Here is a 24,927-nt window from a genome sequence, read left to right as displayed (position 1 = left end):
GACCCCACCCAGCCACTGTGTAACATGTGAATAACCGGACCCCACCCAACCACTGTGTAACATGTGAATAACCAGACCCCACCCAGCCACTGTGTAACATGTGAATAACCGGACCCCACCCAACCACTGTGTAACATGTGAATAACCAGACCCCACCCAGCCACTGTGTAACATGTGAATAACCAGACACCACCCAACCACTGTGTAACATGTGAATAACCGGACCCCACCCAACCACTGTGTAACATGTGAATATCCGGACCCCACCCAACCACTGTGTAACATGTGAATAACCGGACACCACCCAACCACTGTGTAACATGTGAATAACCAGACTCCACCCAACCACTGTGTAACATGTGAATATCCAGACCCCACCCAACCACTGTGTAACATGTGAATAACCGGACACCACCCAACCACTGTGTAACATGTGAATAACCAGACTCCACCCAACCACTGTGTAACATGTGAATATCCAGACCCCACCCAACCACTGTGTAACATGTGAATAACCAGACCCCACCCAACCACTGTGTAACATGTGAATAACCAGACCCCACCCAACTACTGTGTAACATGTGAATAACCAGACCCCACCCAACCACTGTGTAACATGTGAATAACCGGACTCCACCCAACCACTGTGTAACATGTGAATAACCGGACACCACCCAACCACTGTGTAACATGTGAATAACCAGACCCCACCCAACCACTGTGTAACATGTGAATAACCGGACTCCACCCAACCACTGTGTAACATGTGAATAACCGGACACCACCCAACCACTGTGTAACATGTGAATAACCGGACACCACCCAACCACTGTGTAACATGTGAATAACCAGACCCCACCCAACCACTGTGTAACATGTGAATAACCAGACCCCACCCAACCACTGTGTAACATGTGAATAACCAGACACCACCCAACCACTGTGTAACATGTGAATAACCGGACACCACCCAACCACTGTGTAACATGTGAATAACCAGACACCACCCAACCACTGTGTAACATGTGAATAACCAGACCTCACCCAACCACTGTGTAACATGTGAATAACCAGACTCCACCCAACCACTGTGTAACATGTGAATAACCGGACACCACCCAACCACTGTGTAACATGTGAATAACCGGACCCCACCCAACCACTGTGTAACATGTGAATAACCAGACTCCACCCAACCACTGTGTAACATGTGAATAACCAGACCCCACCCAACCACTGTGTAACATCTGTGAATAACCAGACTCCACCCAACCACTGTGTAACATGTGAATAACCGGACACCACCCAACCACTGTGTAACATGTGAATAACCAGACCCCACCCAACCACTGTGTAACATGTGAATAACCGGACACCACCCAACCACTGTGTAACATGTGAATAACCGGACCTCACCCAGCCACTGTGTAACATGTGAATAACCGGACTCCACCCAACCACTGTGTAACATGTGAATAACCGGACCTCACCCAGCCACTGTGTAACATGTGAATAACCGGACTCCACCCAACCACTGTGTAACATGTGAATAACCAGACCCCAACCAACCACTGTGTAACATGTGAATAACCGGACTCCACCCAACCACTGTGTAACATGTGAATAACCGGACACCACCCAACCACTGTGTAACATGTGAATAACCAGACCCCACCCAACCACTGTGTAACATGTGAATAACCAGACTCCACCCAACCACTGTGTAACATGTGAATAACCGGACACCACCCAACCACTGTGTAACATGTGAATAACCGGACCCCACCCAACCACTGTGTAACATGTGAATAACCAGACTCCACCCAACCACTGTGTAACATGTGAATAACCAGACCCCACCCAACCACTGTGTAACATCTGTGAATAACCAGACTCCACCCAACCACTGTGTAACATGTGAATAACCGGACACCACCCAACCACTGTGTAACATGTGAATAACCAGACCCCACCCAACCACTGTGTAACATGTGAATAACCGGACACCACCCAACCACTGTGTAACATGTGAATAACCGGACCTCACCCAGCCACTGTGTAACATCTGTGAATAACCAGACCTCACCCAGTCACTGTGTAACATGTGAATAACCAGACCCCACCCAACCACTGTGTAACATGTGAATAACCGACCCCACCCAACCACTGTGTAACATGTGAATAACCAGACCTCACCCAGTCACTGTGTAACATGTGAATAACCGGACACCACCCAACCACTGTGTAACATGTGAATAACCGGACACCACCCAACCACTGTGTAACATGTGAATAACCGGACCCCACCCAACCACTGTGTAACATGTGAATAACCAGACCCCACCCAACCACTGTGTAACATGTGAATAACCAGACCCCACCCAACCACTGTGTAACATGTGAATAACCAGACCCCACCCAACCACTGTGTAACATGTGAATAACCAGACCCCACCCAACCACTGTGTAACATGTGAATAACCAGACCCCACCCAACCACTGTGTAACATGTGAATAACCGGACACCACCCAACCACTGTGTAACATGTGAATAACCAGACCCCACCCAACCACTGTGTAACATGTGAATAACCAGACCTCACCCAGTCACTGTGTAACATGTGAATAACCAGACCCCACCCAACCACTGTGTAACATGTGAATAACCAGACCTCACCCAACCACTGTGTAACATGTGAATAACCGGACACCACCCAACCACTGTGTAACATGTGAATAACCGGACACCACCCAACCACTGTGTAACATGTGAATAACCAGACCCCACCCAACCACTGTGTAACATGTGAATAACCGGACACCACCCAACCACTGTGTAACATGTGAATAACCGGACTCCACCCAACCACTGTGTAACATGTGAATAACCAGACTCCACCCAACCACTGTGTAACATGTGAATAACCAGACTCCACCCAACCACTGTGTAACATGTGAATAACCAGACACCACCCAACCACTGTGTAACATGTGAATAACCAGACTCCACCCAACCACTGTGTAACATGTGAATAACCAGACCCCACCCAACCACTGTGTAACATGTGAATAACCGGACACCACCCAACCACTGTGTAACATGTGAATAACCAGACCCCACCCGACCACTGTGTAACATGTGAATAACCGGACCCCACCCAACCACTGTGTAACATGTGAATAACCGGACCCCACCCAACCACTGTGTAACATGTGAATAACCAGACTCCACCCAACCACTGTGTAACATGTGAATAACCGGACCCCACCCAACCACTGTGTAACATGTGAATAACCAGACTCCACCCAACCACTGTGTAACATGTGAATAACCGGACCCCACCCAACCACTGTGTAACATGTGAATAACCGGACCCCACCCAACCACTGTGTAACATGTGAATAACCAGACTCCACCCAACCACTGTGTAACATGTGAATAACCAGACTCCACCCAACCACTGTGTAACAAGTGAATAACCAGACTCCACCCAACCACTGTGTAACATGTGAATAACCGGACCCCACCCAACCACTGTGTAACATGTGAATAACCAGACCCCACCCAACCACTGTGTAACATGTGAATAACCGGACTCCACCCAACCACTGTGTAACATGTGAATAACCAGACTCCACCCAACCACTGTGTAACATGTGAATAACCAGACCCCACCCAACCACTGTGTAACATGTGAATAACCGGACTCCACCCAACCACTGTGTAACATGTGAATAACCAGACTCCACCCAACCACTGTGTAACATGTGAATAACCAGACTCCACCCAACCACTGTGTAACATGTGAATAACCAGACACCACCCAACCACTGTGTAACATGTGAATAACCAGACACCACCCAACCACTGTGTAACATGTGAATAACCAGACTCCACCCAACCACTGTGTAACATGTGAATAACCGGACACCACCCAACCACTGTGTAACATGTGAATAACCAGACACCACCCAACCACTGTGTAACATGTGAATAACCGGACACCACCCAACCACTGTGTAACATGTGAATAACCAGACACCACCCAACCACTGTGTAACATGTGAATAACCAGACCCCACCCAACCACTGTGTAACATGTGAATAACCAGACCCCACCCAACCACTGTGTAACATGTGAATAACCAGACACCACCCAACCACTGTGTAACATGTGAATAACCGGACCTCACCCAACCACTGTGTAACATGTGAATAACCAGACACCACCCAACCACTGTGTAACATGTGAATAACCGGACCCCACCCAACCACTGTGTAACATGTGAATAACCGGACCCCACCCAGCCACTGTGTAACATGTGAATAACCGGACACCACCCAACCACTGTGTAACATGTGAATAACCAGACTCCACCCAACCACTGTGTAACATGTGAATATCCAGACCCCACCCAACCACTGTGTAACATGTGAATAACCGGACACCACCCAACCACTGTGTAACATGTGAATAACCAGACCCCACCCAGCCACTGTGTAACATGTGAATAACCGGACCCCACCCAACCACTGTGTAACATGTGAATAACCGGACACCACCCAACCACTGTGTAACATGTGAATAACCAGACCCCACCCAGCCACTGTGTAACATGTGAATAACCGGACCCCACCCAACCACTGTGTAACATGTGAATAACCAGACCCCACCCAGCCACTGTGTAACATGTGAATAACCGGACCCCACCCAACCACTGTGTAACATGTGAATAACCAGACCCCACCCAGCCACTGTGTAACATGTGAATAACCAGACACCACCCAACCACTGTGTAACATGTGAATAACCGGACCCCACCCAACCACTGTGTAACATGTGAATATCCGGACCCCACCCAACCACTGTGTAACATGTGAATAACCGGACACCACCCAACCACTGTGTAACATGTGAATAACCAGACTCCACCCAACCACTGTGTAACATGTGAATATCCAGACCCCACCCAACCACTGTGTAACATGTGAATAACCGGACACCACCCAACCACTGTGTAACATGTGAATAACCAGACTCCACCCAACCACTGTGTAACATGTGAATATCCAGACCCCACCCAACCACTGTGTAACATGTGAATAACCAGACCCCACCCAACCACTGTGTAACATGTGAATAACCAGACCCCACCCAACTACTGTGTAACATGTGAATAACCAGACCCCACCCAACCACTGTGTAACATGTGAATAACCGGACTCCACCCAACCACTGTGTAACATGTGAATAACCGGACACCACCCAACCACTGTGTAACATGTGAATAACCAGACCCCACCCAACCACTGTGTAACATGTGAATAACCGGACTCCACCCAACCACTGTGTAACATGTGAATAACCGGACACCACCCAACCACTGTGTAACATGTGAATAACCGGACACCACCCAACCACTGTGTAACATGTGAATAACCAGACCCCACCCAACCACTGTGTAACATGTGAATAACCAGACCCCACCCAACCACTGTGTAACATGTGAATAACCAGACACCACCCAACCACTGTGTAACATGTGAATAACCGGACACCACCCAACCACTGTGTAACATGTGAATAACCAGACACCACCCAACCACTGTGTAACATGTGAATAACCAGACCTCACCCAACCACTGTGTAACATGTGAATAACCAGACTCCACCCAACCACTGTGTAACATGTGAATAACCGGACACCACCCAACCACTGTGTAACATGTGAATAACCGGACCCCACCCAACCACTGTGTAACATGTGAATAACCAGACTCCACCCAACCACTGTGTAACATGTGAATAACCAGACCCCACCCAACCACTGTGTAACATCTGTGAATAACCAGACTCCACCCAACCACTGTGTAACATGTGAATAACCGGACACCACCCAACCACTGTGTAACATGTGAATAACCAGACCCCACCCAACCACTGTGTAACATGTGAATAACCGGACACCACCCAACCACTGTGTAACATGTGAATAACCGGACCTCACCCAGCCACTGTGTAACATGTGAATAACCGGACTCCACCCAACCACTGTGTAACATGTGAATAACCGGACCTCACCCAGCCACTGTGTAACATGTGAATAACCGGACTCCACCCAACCACTGTGTAACATGTGAATAACCAGACCCCAACCAACCACTGTGTAACATGTGAATAACCGGACTCCACCCAACCACTGTGTAACATGTGAATAACCGGACACCACCCAACCACTGTGTAACATGTGAATAACCAGACCCCACCCAACCACTGTGTAACATGTGAATAACCAGACTCCACCCAACCACTGTGTAACATGTGAATAACCGGACACCACCCAACCACTGTGTAACATGTGAATAACCGGACCCCACCCAACCACTGTGTAACATGTGAATAACCAGACTCCACCCAACCACTGTGTAACATGTGAATAACCAGACCCCACCCAACCACTGTGTAACATCTGTGAATAACCAGACTCCACCCAACCACTGTGTAACATGTGAATAACCGGACACCACCCAACCACTGTGTAACATGTGAATAACCAGACCCCACCCAACCACTGTGTAACATGTGAATAACCGGACACCACCCAACCACTGTGTAACATGTGAATAACCGGACCTCACCCAGCCACTGTGTAACATCTGTGAATAACCAGACCTCACCCAGTCACTGTGTAACATGTGAATAACCAGACCCCACCCAACCACTGTGTAACATGTGAATAACCGGACCCCACCCAACCACTGTGTAACATGTGAATAACCAGACCTCACCCAGTCACTGTGTAACATGTGAATAACCGGACACCACCCAACCACTGTGTAACATGTGAATAACCGGACACCACCCAACCACTGTGTAACATGTGAATAACCGGACCCCACCCAACCACTGTGTAACATGTGAATAACCAGACCCCACCCAACCACTGTGTAACATGTGAATAACCAGACCCCACCCAACCACTGTGTAACATGTGAATAACCAGACCCCACCCAACCACTGTGTAACATGTGAATAACCAGACCCCACCCAACCACTGTGTAACATGTGAATAACCAGACCCCACCCAACCACTGTGTAACATGTGAATAACCGGACACCACCCAACCACTGTGTAACATGTGAATAACCAGACCCCACCCAACCACTGTGTAACATGTGAATAACCAGACCTCACCCAGTCACTGTGTAACATGTGAATAACCAGACCCCACCCAACCACTGTGTAACATGTGAATAACCAGACCTCACCCAACCACTGTGTAACATGTGAATAACCGGACACCACCCAACCACTGTGTAACATGTGAATAACCGGACACCACCCAACCACTGTGTAACATGTGAATAACCGGACACCACCCAACCACTGTGTAACATCTGTGAATAACCATACCTCACCCAGTCACTGTGTAACATGTGAATAACCAGACCCCACCCAGCCACTGTGTAACATCTGTGAATAACCAGACTCCACCCAACCACTGTGTAACATGTGAATAACCAGACACCACCCAGCCACTGTGTAACATCTGTGAATAACCAGACCCCACCCAACCACTGTGTAACATGTGAATAACCAGACACCACCCAGCCACTGTGTAACATGTGAATAACCAGACCCCACCCAACCACTGTGTAACATCTGTGAATAACCAGACCCCACCCAACCACTGTGTAACATGTGAATAACCAGACCCCACCCAACCACTGTGTAACATCTGTGAATAACCAGACCTCACCCAGTCACTGTGTAACATGTGAATAACCAGACCCCACCCAGCCACTGTGTAACATGTGAATAACCAGACCCCACCCAGCCACTGTGTAACATGTGAATAACCAGACCCCACCCAGCCACTGTGTAACATCTGTGAATAACCAGACCCCACCCAACCACTGTGTAACATCTGTGAATAACCAGACCCCACCCAACCACTGTGTAACATCTGATAATATCCAGACTCCACCCAACCACTGTGTAACATCTGTGAATAACCAGACTCCATCTAACCACTGTGTAACATCTGTGAATAACCAGACTCCACCGAACAACTGTGTAGCATCTGTGAATAACCAGACTCCACCCAACCACTGTGTAACATGTGAATAACCAGACCCCACACAACCACTGTGTAACATCTGTGAATAACCAGACCCCACACAACCACTGTGTAACATCTGTGAATATCCAGACTCCACCCAACCACTGTGTAACATCTGTGAATAACCAGACTCCATCCAACCACTGTGTAACATCTGTGAATAACCAGACCCCACCCAAACACGGTGTAACATCTGTGAATATCCAGACTCCATCCAACCACTGTGTAACACCTGTGAATATCCAGACTCCACGCAAACACTGTGTAACATCTGTGAATATCCAGACTCCACCCAACCACTGTGTAACATCTGTGAATAACCAGACTCCACCCAAACACTGTGCAACATCTGTGAATATCCAGACTCCACCCAACCACTGTGTAACATCTGTGAATAACCAGAATCCACCCAAACACTGTGTAACATCTGTGAATAACCAGACTCCACCCAACCACTGTGTAACATCTGATAATATCCAGACTCCACCCAAACACTGTGTAACATCTGTAAATAACCAGACTCCACCCAACCACTGTGTAACATCTGTGAATAACCAGACTCCACACAACCACTGTGTAACATCTGTGAATATCCAGACTCCACCGAACCACTGTGCAACATCTGTGAATAACCAGATTCCACACAAACACTGTGTAACATCTGTGAATAACCAGACTCCACCCAACCACTGTGTAACATCTGTGAATAACCAGACTCCACCCAAACACTGTGTAACATCTGTGAATAACCAGACTCCACCCAACCGCTTCGTAACATCTGTGAATTACCAGACCCCACCCAACCACTGTCTAACATCTGTGAATAACCAGACTCCACCCAACCGCTTCGTAACATCTGTGAATAACCAGACCCCACCCAAACACTGTGTAACATCTGTGAATAACCAGACTCCACCCAACCACTGTGTAACATCTGTGAATAACCACACTCCACCCAACCACTGTGTAACATCTGTGAATAACCAGACTCCACTCAACCACTGTGTAACATCTGTGAATAACCAGACTCGACCCAACCACTGTGTAACATCTGTGAATAACCAGACTCCACCCAAACACTGTGTAACATCTGTGAATAACCAGACACCACCCAACCACTGTGTAACATATGTGAATAACCAGACTCCACCCAAACACGGTGTAACATCTGTGAACATCCAGACCCCACCCAACCACTGGGTAACATCTGTGAATATCCAGACCCCACCCAACCACTGTGTAACATCTGTGAATAACCAGACTCCACCCAACCACTGTGTAACATCTGTGAATAACCAGACTCCACCCAAACACTGTGTAACATCTGTGAATAACCAGACTCCACCCAACCACTGTGTAACATCTGTGAATAAGCAGACTCCAAGCAAACACTGTGTAACATCTGTAAATAACCAGACTCCACCCAACCACTGTGTAACATCTGTGCATAACCAGACTCCACACAACCACTGTGTAACATCTGTGAATATCCAGACTCCACCCAACCACTGGATAACATCTGTGAATAACCAGACTCCACACAACCACTGTGTAACATCTATGAATATCCAGACTCCACCCAACCACTGTGTAACATCTGTGAATAACCAGACTCCACCCAAATACTGTGTAACATCTGTGAATAACCAGACTCCACCCAAACACTGTGTAACATCTGTGAATATCCAGACCTCACCCAGCCACTGTGTAACATCTGTGAATAACCAGACCCCACCCAACCACTGTGTAACATCTGTGAATATCCAGACTCCACCCAACCACTGTGTAACATCTGTGAATAACCAGACTCCATCTAACCACTGTGTAACATCTGTGAATAACCAGACTCCACCGAACAACTGTGTAGCATCTGTGAATAACCAGACTCCACCCAACCACTGTGTAACATCTGTGAATAACCAGACCCCACACAACCACTGTGTAACATCTGTGAATATCCAGACTCCACCCAACCACTGTGTAACATCTGTGAATAACCAGACTCCATCCAACCACTGTGTAACACCTGTGAATAACCAGACCCCACCCAAACACTGTGTAACATCTGTGAATATCCAGACTCCATCCAACCACTGTGTAACATCTGCGAATATCCAGACTCCACCCAAACACTGTGTAACACCTGTAAATAACCAGACTCCACCCAACCACTGTGTAACATCTGTGAATAACCAGACTCCACACAACCACTGTGTAACATCTGTGAATATCCAGACTCCACCGAACCACTGTGTAACATCTGTGAATAACCAGATTCCACACAAACACTGTGTAACATGTAATTAACCAGATTCCACCCAACCACTGTGTAACATCTGTGAATAACCAGACTCCACCCAAACACTGTGTAACATCTGTGAATAACCAGACTCCACCCAACCGCTTCGTAACATCTGTGAATTACCAGACCCCACCCAACCACTGTCTAACATCTGTGAATAACCAGACTCCACCCAACCGCTTCGTAACATCTGTGAATAACCAGACCCCACCCAAACACTGTGTAACATCTGTGAATAACCAGACTCCACCCAACCACTGTCTAACATCTGTGAATAACCAGACTCCACCCAACCGCTTCGTAACATCTGTGAATTACCAGACCCCACCCAACCACTGTCTAACATCTGTGAATAACCAGACTCCACCCAACCGCTTCGTAACATCTGTGAATAACCAGACCCCACCCAACCACTGTGCAACATCTGTGAATAACCAGACTCCACCCAAAAACTGTGTAACATCTGTGAATAACCAGACTCCACCCAACCACTGTGTAACATCTGTGAATAACCAGACTCGACCCAAACACGGTGTAACGTCTGTGAATAACTAGACTCGACCCAAACACGGTGTAACATCTGTGAACATCCAGACCCCACCCAACCACTGTGTAACATCTGTGAATAACCAGACTCCACCCAAACACGGTGTAACATCTGTGAACATCCAGACCCCACCCAACCACTGTGTAACATCTGTGAATATCCAGACCCCACCCAACCACTGTGTAACATCTGTGAATAACCAGACTCCACCCAACCACTGTGTAACATCTGTGAATAACCAGATCCCACCCAACCACTGTATAACATCTGTGAATAACCAGACTCCACCCAACCACTGTGTAACATCTGTGAATAACCAGACCCCACCCAACCACTGTGTAACATCTGTGAATAACCAGACCCCACCCAACCACTGTGCAAGATCTGTGAATATCCAGACTCCACCCAACCACTGTATAACATCTGTGAATAACCAGACTCCATCCAAACATTGTGTACGATATGAATAACCAGACTCCACCCAAGCACTGTTTAACATCTTTGAAGAACCATACCCCACCCAAACACTGTGTAACATCTGTGAATATCGAGACTCCACCCAAACACTGTGTAACATCTGTGAATAACCAGAATCCAACCAAACACTGTGTAACATTTGTGAATAACCAGACCCACCCCCAACCACTGTGTAACATCTGTGAATAACCAGACTCCACCCAAACATTGTGTAACATCTGTGAATAACCAGACTCCACCCAAACACTGTGTGACATCTGTAAATAACCAGAATCCACCCAACCACAGTGTAAAATCTGTGATTATCCAGACTCCACCCAACCACTGTGTAACATGTAAATAACCAGACTCCACCCAAACACTGTGTAACATCTGTGAATATCCAGACTCCACCCAACCACTGTGTAACATCTGTGAATAACCAGACTCCACCCAAACACTGTGTAACATCTGTGAATAACCAGACTCCACCCAACGCTGTGTAACATCTGTGAATAACCAGAATCCAACCAAACACTGTGTAACATTTGTGAATAAGCAGACCCGCCCCCAACCACTGTGTAACATCTGTGAATAACCAGACTCCACCCAAACATTGTGTAACATCTGTGAATAACCAGACTCCACCCAAACACTGTGTAACATCTGTAAATAACCAGAATCCACCCAACCACAGTGTAACATCTGTGAATAACCAGACCCCACCCAAACACTGTGTAACATCTGTGAATAACCAGACCCCACCCAACCACTGTGTAACATCTGTGAATATCCAGACTCCACCCAAGCACTGTGTAACATGTGAATAACCAGACAACCATCCAACCACTGTGTAACATCTGTGAATAACCAGACTCCACCCAAACACTGTGTAACATCTGTGAATATCCAGACCCCACCCAAACACGGCGTAACATCTGTGAATAACCAGACCCCACCCGACCACTGTGTAACATCTGTGAATAACCAGAATCCATCCAACTACTGTGTAACATCTGTGAATATCCAGACCCCACCCAAACACGGTGTAACATCTGTGAATATCCAGACCCCACCCAAACACTATGTAACATCTGTGAATAACCAGACCCCACCCAAACACGGTGTAACATCTGTGAATATCCAGACCCCACCCAACCACTGTGTAACATCTGTGAATATCCAGACTCCACCCAACCACTGTGTAATATCTGTGAATAGCCAGACTCCACTGAAACACCGTGTAACATCTGTGAATATCCAGACTCCACCCAACCACTGTGTAACATCTGTGAATAACCAGACTCCATCCAACCACTGTGTAAGATCTGTGAATAACCAGACTCCACCCAACCACTGTGTAATATCTGTGAATTACCAGACTCCACCCAACCACTGTGTAACATCTGTGAATAACCAGACCCCACCCAAACACCGTGTAACATCTGTGAATAGCCAGACCCCACCCAACCACTGTATAACATCTGTGAATAACCAGACTCCACCCAACCACTGTTTAACATCTGTGAATAACCAGACCCCACCCAACCACTGTGTAACATCTGTGAATAACCAGACTCCACCCAAACACGGTGTAACATCTGTGAATAACCAGACACCACCCAACCACTGTGTAACATATGTGAATAACCAGACTCCACCCAAACATGCTGTAACATCTGTGAATATCCAGACCCCACCCAACCACTGTGTAACACCTGTGAATAACCAGACCCCACCCAACAACTGTATAACATCTGTGAATAACCAGATTCCACCCAACAACTGTGTAACATCTGTGAATAACCAGACCCCACCCAACCACTGTGTAACATCTGTGAATAACCATACCCCACCCAAACACTGTGTAACATCTGTGAATATCGAGACTCCACCCAAACACTGTGTAACATCTGTGAATAACCAGAGTCCAACCAAACACTGTGTAACATCTGTGAATAACCAGACACTCCCCCAACCACTGTGTAACATGTGAATAACCAGACTCCACCAAACCACTGTGTAACATCTGTGAATAACCAGACTCCACCCAAACATTGTGTAACATCTGTGAATAACCAGACCCCACCCAACCACTGTGTAACATCTGTGAATAACCAGACCCCACCCAACCACTGTGCAAGATCTGTGAATATCCAGACTCCACCCAACCACTGTATAACATCTGTGAATAACCAGACTCCATCCAAACATTGTGTACGATATGAATAACCAGACTCCACCCAAGCACTGTTTAACATCTTTGAAGAACCATACCCCACCCAAACACTGTGTAACATCTGTGAATATCGAGACTCCACCCAAACACTGTGTAACATCTGTGAATAACCAGAATCCAACCAAACACTGTGTAACATTTGTGAATAACCAGACCCGCCCCCAACCACTGTGTAACATCTGTGAATAACCAGACTCCACCCAAACATTGTGTAACATCTGTGAATAACCAGACTCCACCCAAACACTGTGTGACATCTGTAAATAACCAGAATCCACCCAACCACAGTGTAAAATCTGTGATTATCCAGACTCCACCCAACCACTGTGTAACATGTAAATAACCAGACTCCACCCAAACACTGTGTAACATCTGTGAATATCCAGACTCCACCCAACCACTGTGTAACATCTGTGAATAACCAGACTCCACCCAAACACTGTGTAACATCTGTGAATAACCAGACTCCACCCAACGCTGTGTAACATCTGTGAATAACCAGAATCCAACCAAACACTGTGTAACATTTGTGAATAAGCAGACCCGCCCCCAACCACTGTGTAACATCTGTGAATAACCAGACTCCACCCAAACATTGTGTAACATCTGTGAATAACCAGACTCCACCCAAACACTGTGTAACATCTGTAAATAACCAGAATCCACCCAACCACAGTGTAACATCTGTGAATAACCAGACCCCACCCAAACACTGTGTAACATCTGTGAATAACCAGACCCCACCCAACCACTGTGTAACATCTGTGAATATCCAGACTCCACCCAAGCACTGTGTAACATGTGAATAACCAGACAACCATCCAACCACTGTGTAACATCTGTGAATAACCAGACTCCACCCAAACACTGTGTAACATCTGTGAATATCCAGACCCCACCCAAACACGGCGTAACATCTGTGAATAACCAGACCCCACCCGACCACTGTGTAACATCTGTGAATAACCAGAATCCATCCAACTACTGTGTAACATCTGTGAATATCCAGACCCCACCCAAACACGGTGTAACATCTGTGAATATCCAGACCCCACCCAAACACTATGTAACATCTGTGAATAACCAGACCCCACCCAAACACGGTGTAACATCTGTGAATATCCAGACCCCACCCAACCACTGTGTAACATCTGTGAATATCCAGACTCCACCCAACCACTGTGTAATATCTGTGAATAGCCAGACTCCACTGAAACACCGTGTAACATCTGTGAATATCCAGACTCCACCCAACCACTGTGTAACATCTGTGAATAACCAGACTCCATCCAACCACTGTGTAAGATCTGTGAATAACCAGACTCCACCCAACCACTGTGTAATATCTGTGAATTACCAGACTCCACCCAACCACTGTGTAACATCTGTGAATAACCAGACCCCACCCAAACACCGTGTAACATCTGTGAATAGCCAGACCCCACCCAACCACTGTATAACATCTGTGAATAACCAGACTCCACCCAACCACTGTTTAACATCTGTGAATAACCAGACCCCACCCAACCACTGTGTAACATCTGTGAATAACCAGACTCCACCCAAACACGGTGTAACATCTGTGAATAACCAGACACCACCCAACCACTGTGTAACGTATGTGAATAACCAGACTCCACCCAAACATGGTGTAACATCTGTGAATATCCAGACCCCACCCAACCACTGTGTAACACCTGTGAATAACCAGACCCCACCCAACAACTGTATAACATCTGTGAATAACCAGATTCCACCCAACCACTGTGTAACATCTGTGAATAACCAGACCCCACCCAACCACTGTGTAACATCTGTGAATAACCATACCCCACCCAAACACTGTGTAACATCTGTGAATATCGAGACTCCACCCAAACACTGTGTAACATCTGTGAATAACCAGAATCCAACCAAACACTGTGTAACATCTGTGAATAACCAGACACTCCCCCAACCACTGTGTAACATGTGAATAACCAGACTCCACCAAACCACTGTGTAACATCTGTGAATAACCAGACTCCACCCAAACATTGTGTAACATCTGTGAATAACCAGACTCCACCCAAACACTGTGTAACATCTGTAAATAACCAGAATACACCCAACCGCAGTGTAAAATCTGTGATTATCCAGACTCCACCCAACCACTGTGTAACATGTAAATAACCAGACTCCACCCAAACACTGTGTAACATCTGTGAATATCCAGACTCCACCCAACCACTGTGTAACATCTGTGAATAACCAGACTCCACCCAACCACTGTGTAACATCTGTGAACAACCAGACTCCACCGAAACACTGTGTAACATCTGTGAATAACCAGATTCCACCCAACGCTGTGTAACATCTGTGAATAACCAGACTCCACCCAACCACTGTGTAACATCTGTAAATAACCAGACCCCACCCAAACACTGTGTAACATCTGTGAATAACGAGACCCCACCCAACCACTGTGTAACATCTATGAATATCCAGACTCCACCCAAACACTGTGTAACATGTGAATAACCAGACCCCACCCAACCACTGTGTAACATCTGTGAATAACCAGACTCCACCCAACCACTGTGTAACATCTGTAAATAACCAGATTCCACCCAACCACTGTGTAACATCTGTAAATAACCAGACTCCACCCAACTACAGTGTAACATCTGTGAATAACCAGACTGCACCCAACTACTGTGTAACATCTGTGAATAACCAGACTCCACCCAAACACCGTGTAACATCTGTGAATAGCCAGACCCCACCCAACCACTGTATAACATTTGTGAATAACCAGACTCCACCCAAACACTGTGTAACATCTGTGAATAACCAGACTCCACCCAAACACTGTAACATCTCTGAATAACCAGACTCCACCCAACCACTGTGTACCATGTGAAAAACCAGACTCCACCCAACCACTGTGTAACATCTGTGAATAACGAGACCCCTCCCAACCACTGTATAACATCTGTGAATAACAAGAGCCCTCCCAACCACTGTGCAACATCTGTGAATAACTAGACCCCAACCAACCACTGTGTAACATGTAAATAACCAGACTCCACCCAACCACTGTGTAACATCTGTGAATAACCAGACTCCACCCAACCACTGTGTAACATCTGTGAATAACCAGACTCCACTCAACCACTGTGTAGCATCTGTGAATAACCAGACTCCACCCAGACACTGTGTAACATCTGTGAATATCCAGACTCCACCCAACCACTATGTAACATCTGTGAATAACCAGACTCCACCCAGACACTGTGTAACATCTGTGAATATCCAGACTCCACCAAAACACTGTGTAACACCTGTGAATAACCAGACTCCATCCAACCACTGTGTAACATCTGTGAATATCCAGACTCCACCCAAACACTGTGTAACATCTGTGAATAACCAGACTCCACCCAAACACTGTGTAATATCTGTGAATAACCAGACTCCACCCAAACACTGTGTAACATCTGTGAATAACCAGACTCCACCCAAACACTGTGTAACATCTGTGAATATCCAGACTCCACCCAACCACTGTGTAACATCTGTGAATAACCAGACTCCACCCAAACACTGTGTAACATCTGTGAATAACTAGACTCCACCCGACCACTGTGTAACATCTGTGCATAACCAGACTCCACCCAACCACTGTGTAACATCTGTGAATAACCAGACCCCACCCAACCACTGTGTAACATCTGTGAATAACCAGACCCCACCCAACCACTGTGTAACCTCTGAATAACCAGACTCCACCCAACCACTGTGTAACATCTGTGAATAACCAGACTCCACTGAAACACTGTGTAACATCTGTGAATATCCAGACCCCACCCAACCACTGTGTAATATCTGTGAATAACCAGACTCCACCCAAACACCGTGTAACATCTGTGAATAGCCAGACCCCACCCAACCACTGTATAACATCTGTGAATAACCAGACTCCACCCAAACACTGTGTAACATCTCTGAATAACCAGACTCCACCCATCCACTGTGTACCATGTGAAAAACCAGACTCCACCCAACCACTGTGTAACATCTGTGAATAACGAGACCCCTCCCAACCACTGTATAACATCTGTGAATAACGAGACCCCTCCCAAGCACTGTGTAACATCTGTGAATAACTAGACCCCAACCAACCACTGTGTAACATGTAAATAACCAGACTCCACCCAACCACTGTGTAACATCTGTGAATAACCAGACTCCACCCAACCACTGTGTAACATCTGTGAATAACCAGACTCCACTCAACCACTGTGTAGCATCTGTGAATAACCAGACTCCACCCAACCACTGTGTAACATCTGTGAATAACCAGACTCCACCCAGACACTGTGTAACATCTGTGAACATCCAGACTCCACCCAAACACTGTGTAACATCTGTGAATAACCAGACTCCACCCAAACACTGTGTAACATCTCTGAATAACCAGACCCCACCCAACCGCTGTGTAACATCTGTGAATAACCAGACTCCACCCAAACACTGTGTAACATCTGTGAATAACCAGACTCCACCCAAACACTGTGTAACATCTCTGAATAACCAGACCCCACCCAACCACTGTGTAGCATCTGTGAACAACCAGACCTCACCCAACCACTGTGTAACATCTGTGAATAACCAGACTCCACCCAACCACTGTGTAACATCTGTGAATATCCAGACTCCACCCAACCACCGTGTAACATCTGTGAATATCCAGGCTCCACCCAACCACTGTGTAACATCTGTGAATATCCAGACTCCACCCAACCACTATGTAACATCTGTAAATAACCAGACTCCACCCAAACACCGTGCAACATCTGGAAATAACCAGAATCCACCCAACCACTGTGCAACATCTGTGAATATCCAGACTCCACCCAACCACTGTGTAACATCTGTGAATATCCAGACCCCACCCAACCACTGTGTAACGTCTGCCCATTTCACCAGCCTATGTCTTCTTGAAGTCTATCTCTATCCTCTCACTCTTCACTATACTTCATTGTTTTGTGTCCTCTGCAAATTTTGAAATAGTACCCTGTACACCCATGTCGAAGTCATTAATATATACCAAGAAAAGCAGTGGTCCTAGAACCGACCCCTGGGGAACACCACTGTGAACCTTCCTCCAGTCCATGTGGCAGATGAGATTCCACGCAGCTATGTGTGAAATGATACATTTTGGTAGGAAGTACGCAAGGCGGCAATATAAACTAAATGGTACAATTCTAAAGGGAGTGCGAGAACAGAGAGACCTGAGGGTGTTTCTGCACAAATCGTTGAAGGTGGCAGGGCAGGTTAACAAAGCAGCTAAAAAAGCAAACGGGATCCTGGGCTTTGTAAACAGAGACAGAGGGCTGGATTTTGATTGAGGAGGTGGGTAGGTGGCGGGACTACAACTTTCAGGGTTTTAGTCCTGCCTCCATCGAGTTGTGGCAACCCACGCGATTTTGACTTGATTGACCTTGTTGAGTCCGCCCAGCAGGCTCAGCAGGCCAATTAGGGTCCACCCGGCAACAGGTGACGTCACAGATTGACATTTCATCTGTCAAGAGCTTTTGACAGATGAAATATCAGCGTTTGACAGCTCTGTGAAATTGTCAAACACTGACAATCTGTACTCCAGGTTAATTCCTTCCTCTCAGGATGATTTAGAGATCTCTCCAGAACAGAAAGCAGAATGCTGCAGATTTTGACAGCTCGTGGCCATTCTGCTTTCTGTGCCGGTGAGATGAGGGACTCCTGAGATCTGAAGGAAGGAAGGCTGTAAAGGTCAGTAAAAGTTCTTTAAACACTTTACACACACCAAACACACTTACCGCTGCACCCATGCACCCATCACTCACCTGAACACTGGACATCTCTACCCCTCCAAGCCCTTCATCCCGACGGCCCACCTCGCTAACTTGGTGTGGTTTGGAGCTGTCGGGAATCCCACACTTCAAGATTGAAAATAGGGATTAGGCTAAAAACTGGCACTAATTGGCACTAATCCCCTTCCCGCCTCGGGGAGGTGGGTCCCAGTGCGGGTCGGGTACCCGCCTCCTTTGAAACTGGCATGGAGGCGGGTTGGGGGCAGGATGGGTTCGTGCCCACCGATTTTGGGATTTTAACCCCCCCACACGCCTCCAATCCCGTCTCCACGGCCCAATGAAAATCCTGCCCAGAGAGTACAAAAGCCAGGAAGTTATGCTAAACCTGTATAAAATATTAGTTCGGCCCCAGCTGGATTATTGTGTCCAATTCTGGGCACCGCACTTTAGGAAGGACGTGCAGGCTTTGGAGAGGGTGCAGAAGAGATTTACTAGAATGGGAACATAGGAACAAAGGAACAGGAGGAGGCCATTCAGCCCCTTGAGCCTGTTCTGCCATTCCATTAGATCATGGCTGATCTGTGTCCTGACTCTACATACCTGCCTTTGGCCCCTATCCCTTAACACCTTTGGTTAACAAAAACCTCCAATTTAAAATTTAAAATTTAAAATTAACAATTGATCTAGCATCAATTGCCATTTGTGGAATAGAGTTCCAAACTTCTACCACGTGAAAGGTCTGGCTCCTAGTCCTAGAATCCCCAACCAGCAGAAATAGTTTCTCTCTATCTACCCTGTCTGTTCCCCTTAATATCCTGAAAAGTTTGATCAGATCACCCTTTAACCATCTAAATTTTAGGGAATACAACCATAATTTGTGTAATCTCTCCTCTTAACTTAATCCTTGGAGTCCGGGTATCATTCTGGTAAATCTACGCCGCAGTCCCTCCAAGGCCAATATATCCTTCCTAAGGTGTGGTACCCAGAACTGCTCCCAGTGCTCCAGGTGTGGTCTAACCAGGGTTTTGTATCGCTGCAGCATAAGTTCTACCCCCTTGTATTCTAGTCCTCTAGAAATAAAGGCCAGCATTCCATTAGCCTTTTTGATTATTTTCTAGGGATGAGGGATTTCAGTTACGTGGATAGATTGGAGAAGCTGGGGTTGTTCTCCTTGGAGCAGAGAAGATAGGGAGGAGATTTGATAGAGGTGTTCAAAATCATGTGAGAAGTCACACAATACCAGGTTATAGTCCAACAGCTTTATTTGAAATCACAAGCTTTCGGAGCGCTGCTCCTTCGTCAGGTGAAGTGGAGAGATGCATATAGGCACAGCATATATAGTCAGAGAACACAGCGCTCCGAAAGCTTGTGATTTCAAATAAAGCTGTTGGACTATAACCTGGTGTTGTGTGACTTCTCACATTTGTCCACCCCAGTCCAACACCGGCATCTCCACATCATGTTCAAAATCATGGACAGAGTAGATAGAGAGAAACTGTTCCCATTGGCTGAAGGGTCGAGAACCAGAGGACACAGATTTAAGGTGATTGGCAGAAGAACCAAAGGCGACATGAGGAAAACCTTTTTTACACAACGAGTGGTTAGGATCTGGAATGCACTGCCTGATAGGGTGTTGGACACATATTCAATAGTAACCTTCAAAAGGGAATTGAATAAATACTTGAAGGAGAAAACATTTCAGGGATATGGGGAAAGAGCGGTGGAGTGGGACTAACCGGATTGCTCTTCAAAAGACCCGGCACAGACTTGATGGGCTGAATGGCCTCCTCCTGTACTGTGATATTCTATGATTTATTCCAGTGTTAGTGCATAATTTGGGTTTTAAAAGTTACACAAGCCATCTTGTCTTAAATGGTGCCTTCCTGTTTCAGCCGCACAGCTTTGGGGCTCGTGTTTTGGGGCTCGTGTTTTGGGGATTGTGCTTGGGGCTCGTGTTTTGGGTTCGTGTTTTGGGGCTCGTGTTTTGGGGCTCGTGTTTTGGGGCTCGTGTTTTGGGGCTTGTGCTTGGGGCTTGTGTTTTGGGTTCATGTTTTGGGGCTTGTATTTTGGGGCTCGTGTTTTGGGCGAATGCTTTGGGGCTTGTACTTTGGGGCTTGTGTTTTGGGGCTCGTGTTTTGGGGCTCGTCTTTGGGGTTCGTGTTTTGGGGCTCGTGTTTTGGGGCTCGTGTTTTGGGGCTCGTGTTTTGGGGCTCGTGTTTTGGGTTCGTGTTTTGGGGCTCATGTTTTGGGGCTCGTCTTTGGGGTTCGTGTTTTGGGGTTCGTGTTTTGGGGCTTGTGTTTTGGGGCTCGTGTTTTGGGGCTCGTGTTTTGGGGCTCGTGCTTTGGGGTTCGTGCTTTGGGGCTTGTGTTTTGGGGCTCATGTGTATTTCATGTCCTGGCCTCATGAAGGTGAGAACGGGGATCTGGAATGACATCACCTCAGTCTCCTTTTCTCACTGGCCTTTTTCCTTCAGGTATTTTTACACCAAGAGAATAAACATCATGTTGGCATCAGTCAAATGTTTTCACAACATGGCTTCCGATTACGGGGTGACTGCTATTCGGGATTACTGCGATAAACTCTTCTACAAACTTCTCCCACAAGATCCCTCCTTCAAACACCAGCTGGAGCTCTATAACTACGCAGAGGCTGTGGAGGATCCACTGCTGAAAGAGATTTGCTTGGAGTATTTTGCCTGGAACTGTGAATCCTTCAGTAAGACCGCGGCATGGTACGATCTGACAGCAGAGGAGCTGGACACCCTGCTCCAGAGGTCGGACGTGGTCATTGAGAATGAGTTCACATTGTACCAGGCTGTGGACTCTTGGATTGCCCAGAATGAAAGAACTGAACTGGTTGACCTGTTAATAGGGAAGATCCGCTTCCCTATGATGTCTCCGGAGGAGCTGGTCTCCATCCCATTTAACTCGAGCCTCTACGAACAGTTTGAGAATATCTTCATACAAAAGCTCCTGGAAGCATTTCAATTCCATTCAGTACCTGTGCAGAAGCTGAAATATTATAGAAATATGTCTGACCTGAGCTTTCAGCCCAGAATCTACACCTTGTCAAATTGGAGCACGCTGCTCCAAATAACCCCCGCTGGCTATAGCTCTGGGCGGGGAGCCTCTGCCCACACACGCAATAGTCGTTATGGAGGTAAATATAGCTATGGCAACTATGGGGATCGTTACTATGGAGGTTATAATCCATACCGTTCCTCCCCTAGCTCCTTCTTCCAGACCTCCGAACATACCAGTCAGCTATATAGCTCCGCCAAACTCTCCTGGTCAGCTTATTACCATAGCAACGCCCAGCGGTGTAGGAACAGTAACGTTATCTGCCCGTACGATACATACCCAGTGGCAGCCTTGTCCACGGCCTCCTACCACCACCAACACTCCATCACGTATCGCAACAAGATCCTCCTGCTCTGTAACGACACATATGTGTCCTATGTTCAGGAGATGAAGAATTCTACCGCCATGCTTCCATTTCTCAACAGTAGCAGCCTCTTCATGTTTGGTTGTGAGACGGGAATCTCAGCGCTGAGGTTCGTGGTCAGGCCACTCTATGCCTGAATCACCCGATCTCAGCAGCTCCTCCCCTTCAATTGGGCAATAGTGTAAAATGGGCGATATCGGATCACATGCTCATTACACAACTCCCAGCGGCAGATCCGATATCACCCTTTCTACACAAGCCCAAAGTCAGAATCCCCCCACGGGGGTGGTGAGGCAACACCTGGTGTGTATCTAATCGACATCATTGTACAGTGAATAGGGCTTCAGGAGCATGCACACTCACCCACACCCACTCACACTCACCCACTCACACTCACCCACTCACACTCACCCACTCACATTCACCCACTCACCCACTCACACTCACCCACTCACACTCACCCACTCACACTCACCCACTCACACTCACACTCACACACTCACACTCACACACTCACACTGACACCGACTCACACTGACACTCACACTGACACCGACTCACACTCGCACTCACACTGACATCAACTCACACTCACACTCACACTGACTGACACTGACTCACACTGACTGACACTGACTCACACTGACTCACACTGACTCACACTCACACTCACACTCACACCTACACTAATCCCTCCATGGCCTCACCCCTCCCTATCTCTCTAATCTCTGTCAGCCCCACAGCCCCCCATGATATCTACACTCCTCTAATTCTGCCCTCTTGAGCATCCCTGATTATAATCGCCCCACCATCGGTGGCCGTGCCTTCAGCTGCCTGGGCCCTGAGCTCTGGAATTCCCTCCCTAAACCTCTCCACCTCGCTACCTCTCCTTTCCTCCTTTAAGATGTTCCTTAAAACCTACCTCTTTCATTTGCCCTAACAGCTCCTTATGTGGCTCGGTGTCAGATTTTGTTTGATAATTGCTCCTGTGAAGCACCTTGGGATGTTTTACTATGTTAAAGGTGCTATATAAATGCAAGTTGTTGTTGTTGACTCCCTCTCCTTCCAGTAACACCCACACCCCACGTGTATCACACATCATCGTCTCTCCAACAAGTGACTGCCCCTAAATTTGCTGATTTATGTTCGTGTCTCAGTTGTTGATTTGCTTTTGATTTGCTGCCCGTGCCCGTGCTGCCCGTACTGCCCGTGCTGCCTGTGCCCGTGCCCGTGCTGCCTGTGCCCGTACTGCCCGCGCTGCCTGTGCCCGTGCTGCCTGTGCCCGTGCTGCCTGTGCCCGTGCTGCCCGTACTGCCCGTGATGCCTGTGCCCGTGCTGCCCGTACTGCCCGTGATGCCCGTGCCCGTACTGCCCGTGCTGCCTGTGCCCCTGCCCGTACTGCCCCATACTACCTGTACTGCCCGTGCTGCCCGTACTGCCCATGCCCGTACTACCCATACTGCCCGTACTGCCCATGCTGCCCGTGCCTGTACTGCCCGTGCTGCCCATACTGCCCGTGCTGCCGGTACTGCCCGTACTGATCGTACTGCCCGCGCTGCCCGTACTGCCTGTTGGTGTAAGGGCTGTTGGTGCGAGGCATTGACAGGCGTTTCTGGCTCTTTATATTGTGCGCTGGTCAAAGATTGAACTGTGACTGAAAGTTTAATGAAAGCAGCTTCATCCACTGGAATATTGGAAAATCTGAATAAATAATTCCCCGAAGCCCAGTGTGTTCATTCCATTGAAGGGTGATGGGGGAGGGGAGAGTGGGGGTGACCGAGGTGGGAGGGGGTCCGGGAGAGTAGGAGGGGGTGGGAACGAGACCGGGTTAAGGGGCACACTTTACACAAGCCTCGATTAAATTTCATCTCACATTGTGCTGCTGACTGACATATCTTCCAACTCAGAGGGTCACGCCATGCCGGTCACAGGCCATGTTTGTCACGGGTCATGCTGTGCCGGTCACGGGCCATGTTTGT

At 47.4% G+C, this 24,927-nt stretch overlaps 1 protein-coding gene across 1 annotated transcript in view; it reads left to right on the top strand.

Annotated features, from left to right (window-relative positions):
- LOC147123864 (galectin-3-binding protein-like) overlaps positions 1-24,670 on the top strand; it is a 54,133-nt gene extending 29,463 nt beyond the window's left edge. The window contains exon 4 of the mRNA XM_085967544.1: positions 21,383-24,670. Within this exon, the coding sequence (XP_085823670.1) occupies positions 21,383-23,085 (1,703 nt within the window). The 3' untranslated portion in view covers positions 23,086-24,670. The remainder of the gene's footprint in view (positions 1-21,382) is intronic.
- The last annotated feature ends 257 nt before the right edge of the window (positions 24,671-24,927 follow it).

This window comes from Somniosus microcephalus, chromosome 2 (genome assembly GCF_052327205.1).
Source record: "Somniosus microcephalus isolate GS21.2 chromosome 2, FLI_Smic_1.0, whole genome shotgun sequence".
In the NCBI taxonomy this organism is placed as follows: Eukaryota; Metazoa; Chordata; class Chondrichthyes; order Squaliformes; family Somniosidae; genus Somniosus; species Somniosus microcephalus.
Note: the sequence above shows the minus strand (reverse complement) of the source record. Positions and strands in the feature narration are given on the sequence as shown.